The sequence below is a fragment of the Gadus chalcogrammus genome, chromosome 3 (genome assembly GCF_026213295.1).
Source record: "Gadus chalcogrammus isolate NIFS_2021 chromosome 3, NIFS_Gcha_1.0, whole genome shotgun sequence".
In the NCBI taxonomy this organism is placed as follows: Eukaryota; Metazoa; Chordata; class Actinopteri; order Gadiformes; family Gadidae; genus Gadus; species Gadus chalcogrammus.
The window spans coordinates 19,160,479-19,162,978 of record NC_079414.1 but is presented as its reverse complement, the minus strand read 5'-3'; the positions used below and the strand labels follow the sequence as shown (position 1 = coordinate 19,162,978).

Below are 2,500 nucleotides of genomic sequence, written 5' to 3'. Positions count from 1 at the left end.
ACACACACACACACACACACACACACACACACACACACACACACACACACACACACACACACACACACACACACACACAGAAACAGGCACATACCCGTCTTCCAGGCGGTCCCGTCGGCCCAGGCTCTCCGGATGCTCCTGGGGGTCCCTGATACAAAGTAAACAAAGCGGTGAGAAGCACCAGAGTTTATACTCGGTGTGAGTCCCCTCCATGCACAGCGACACTCATCTTTAATCAGCACTGAGATGGAGGTGAGTCATGTTAAGCAGCGTGTGTGTAACGGGATGAAGAGGGCGAGAGTGATGAGGGGGCTTACGGTTTTGCCAGTGTCTCCGATGTCCCCCTTGGTGCCGGGAAGTCCATCCACACCCTGGGAAGCCCAGGAAGGAAGGGACACAGATATGGATTACTCATGGCCTGGTTAACCCACCGGTGTGTTTGACAAGCGAGCGATGGGTGGGTAAGAGATTGATCAGATAGCTCGGGACGGCACCATGAATTGCATATTAAGCCATGTTGGCCTCTGCAAATGAGATAATAGCGAAAAGCAATTGCAATTAATGGATTCAAAAAAGCAAAATAATAAAATAAAATAGATGTAATAAATACGTCAGAATCTAATGATTTCTGATGATTCTGTCAACAAATCAAGGAAGAATCATATTCCTCATATGAGGCAAAATAATAGAAATATCCATTGTTGTCATAAACTTCACAATACCTTTGACTTATAGTATGGACTCATAAGAAATCAACACACACAATAAACCAATCTTACTGTGCGTTCCCATCCCTAAAGCTACTCTACACTCGTAATTTTCTCTCTGTTTTCCATTTAGACATGCAGCACTTTAAAGTAGTTGCTCCGATATTGATTGTTTCGTTTGATTGTTCTCTGCCTCAGTATTAAGTCTATTTGGATAATTGGGTTTGCTCAAAGACTAAATGGAAATGAACCTGCCACTCTACACACAATGAGGGAAATAAACAAGATATTCTTACATTTGGCCCAGCTTCTCCGGGCTGGCCTGAGTCACCAGTTACACCTATAAGACCCTGAGGAGAGAGTGTGAGAGAGAGACAGACATTAAAACAGAGTGAACAAGACAGGATGAATTTTTAAAGTGAAAGTGTTCGAGGTTAAAGTAAGGCCTTGGTAAAGTCTTGTTATGGTCCAAGCTTCGATTGAAAAGGAATGATTTTCCTTGGAGCGTGACTTGTTTTTGTTATATATGTTTGTACATCGTTTCAAACGATGGTACTGCTTGCTCTTCCAAGATGTGAGCCATTATTTTAATGTATTGTTTCTGAGGAAAATATTAGGATTGTTTGTAGTAGATAAATGCACTGTTTTATACATGGAGCCTACAAAAGGACTTTGTCAATCCTCAATTCACCCCTAGTGCAACTTGTGTGTGTGCAAATTGTGAGCCTAGAAAGTCCCTCTGCACCTTTAGTTAGGATATTGTGAGGACATACTAAACCTTGCTATGCCCCCTTGCCTCCTTTATTTCTCCATAAAACCTTGATATCTTCTTGATGATCTTATACGTGTCTTGTAAATCACATTCCCTTGATGCTTGTCTAGAGTGAGTCAAACTGCATGGTCTGGTGAAGAAGGTACGCTGAAGCTCAAAATAAAGACGAGACGAATGCATAAAAATGATGTCAGGTGGTTCCTCACAGAGTTGCCCTTGGGCCCGTCCTCCCCGTGCTGGCCCCGGGCCCCTGGGGGCCCCGCTGCTCCTGGGAGGCCTGAGTCTCCCTTCTCCCCCAGGTCGCCCTTCCCTCCCTGGAGGAAGAACACAAAGAAGAGGATGGAAGCGTGCAAGGTGCTGGAGATGCAGAGGAGCACACACACACTCACACATACTCACACACACACACACACTTCATGATATAATTTGTGTTCAGGTTAGCTTAATGTCTAACTGATACATCGTCCACATACACACACACACACACACAAACACATACAAACACAAACACAATCTTACCATTGTCCCTGCCAGACCAACGGGTCCTGGATCACCAGACTCTCCATCCTCTCCCTAGGAGAGAGAGAGAGAGAGAGAGAGAGAGAGAGAGAGAGAGAGAGAGAGAGAGAGAGAGAGAGAGAGAGAGAGAGAGAGAGAGAGAGAGAGAGAGACAGAGAGAGAGACAGAGAGAGAGACAGAGACAGAGCGACATAGATACATCAGGCAGAATGCGGAGGTGACATGAGAAAGAAGTGTCAGACAACAGCCAAAAGATGGAAATAGTTAAGACTGGAACAGGGTCAGTTGTTGGTCATCATGAAGGCATCATCTCGGTTCCTTACCTTCTCTCCGAGAACCCCTGGCTGCCCGATCATCCCCAGCCTGCCGGCAGGACCCTGAGCCACACAGAGATCAGCATATGAGCACTCTTTAACACAGGCCCCGGTGAGGTGTTGTGGTGGCGTTTTGATCTCTCAGTGTGAATCACTTACTATTCCTCCAACCGACCCCTGGGGGCCAG

The 2,500-nt window shown here is 45.8% G+C and overlaps 1 protein-coding gene across 1 annotated transcript in view; it reads right to left on the bottom strand.

The window, feature by feature from the left end:
* Positions 1-2,500, bottom strand: part of LOC130379628 (collagen alpha-1(XI) chain-like) — a 41,321-nt gene that overhangs the window by 9,518 nt on the left and 29,303 nt on the right. Inside the window, exons 47-53 of the mRNA XM_056586573.1 lie at positions 2,472-2,500; positions 2,322-2,375; positions 1,999-2,052; positions 1,686-1,793; positions 1,004-1,057; positions 318-371; positions 95-148 (exon numbers count right to left, since the gene is read on the bottom strand). The exon at positions 2,472-2,500 is cut by the window's right edge and continues 25 nt beyond it. Of these exons, the coding sequence (XP_056442548.1) occupies positions 95-148; positions 318-371; positions 1,004-1,057; positions 1,686-1,793; positions 1,999-2,052; positions 2,322-2,375; positions 2,472-2,500 (407 nt within the window). The remainder of the gene's footprint in view (positions 1-94; positions 149-317; positions 372-1,003; positions 1,058-1,685; positions 1,794-1,998; positions 2,053-2,321; positions 2,376-2,471) is intronic.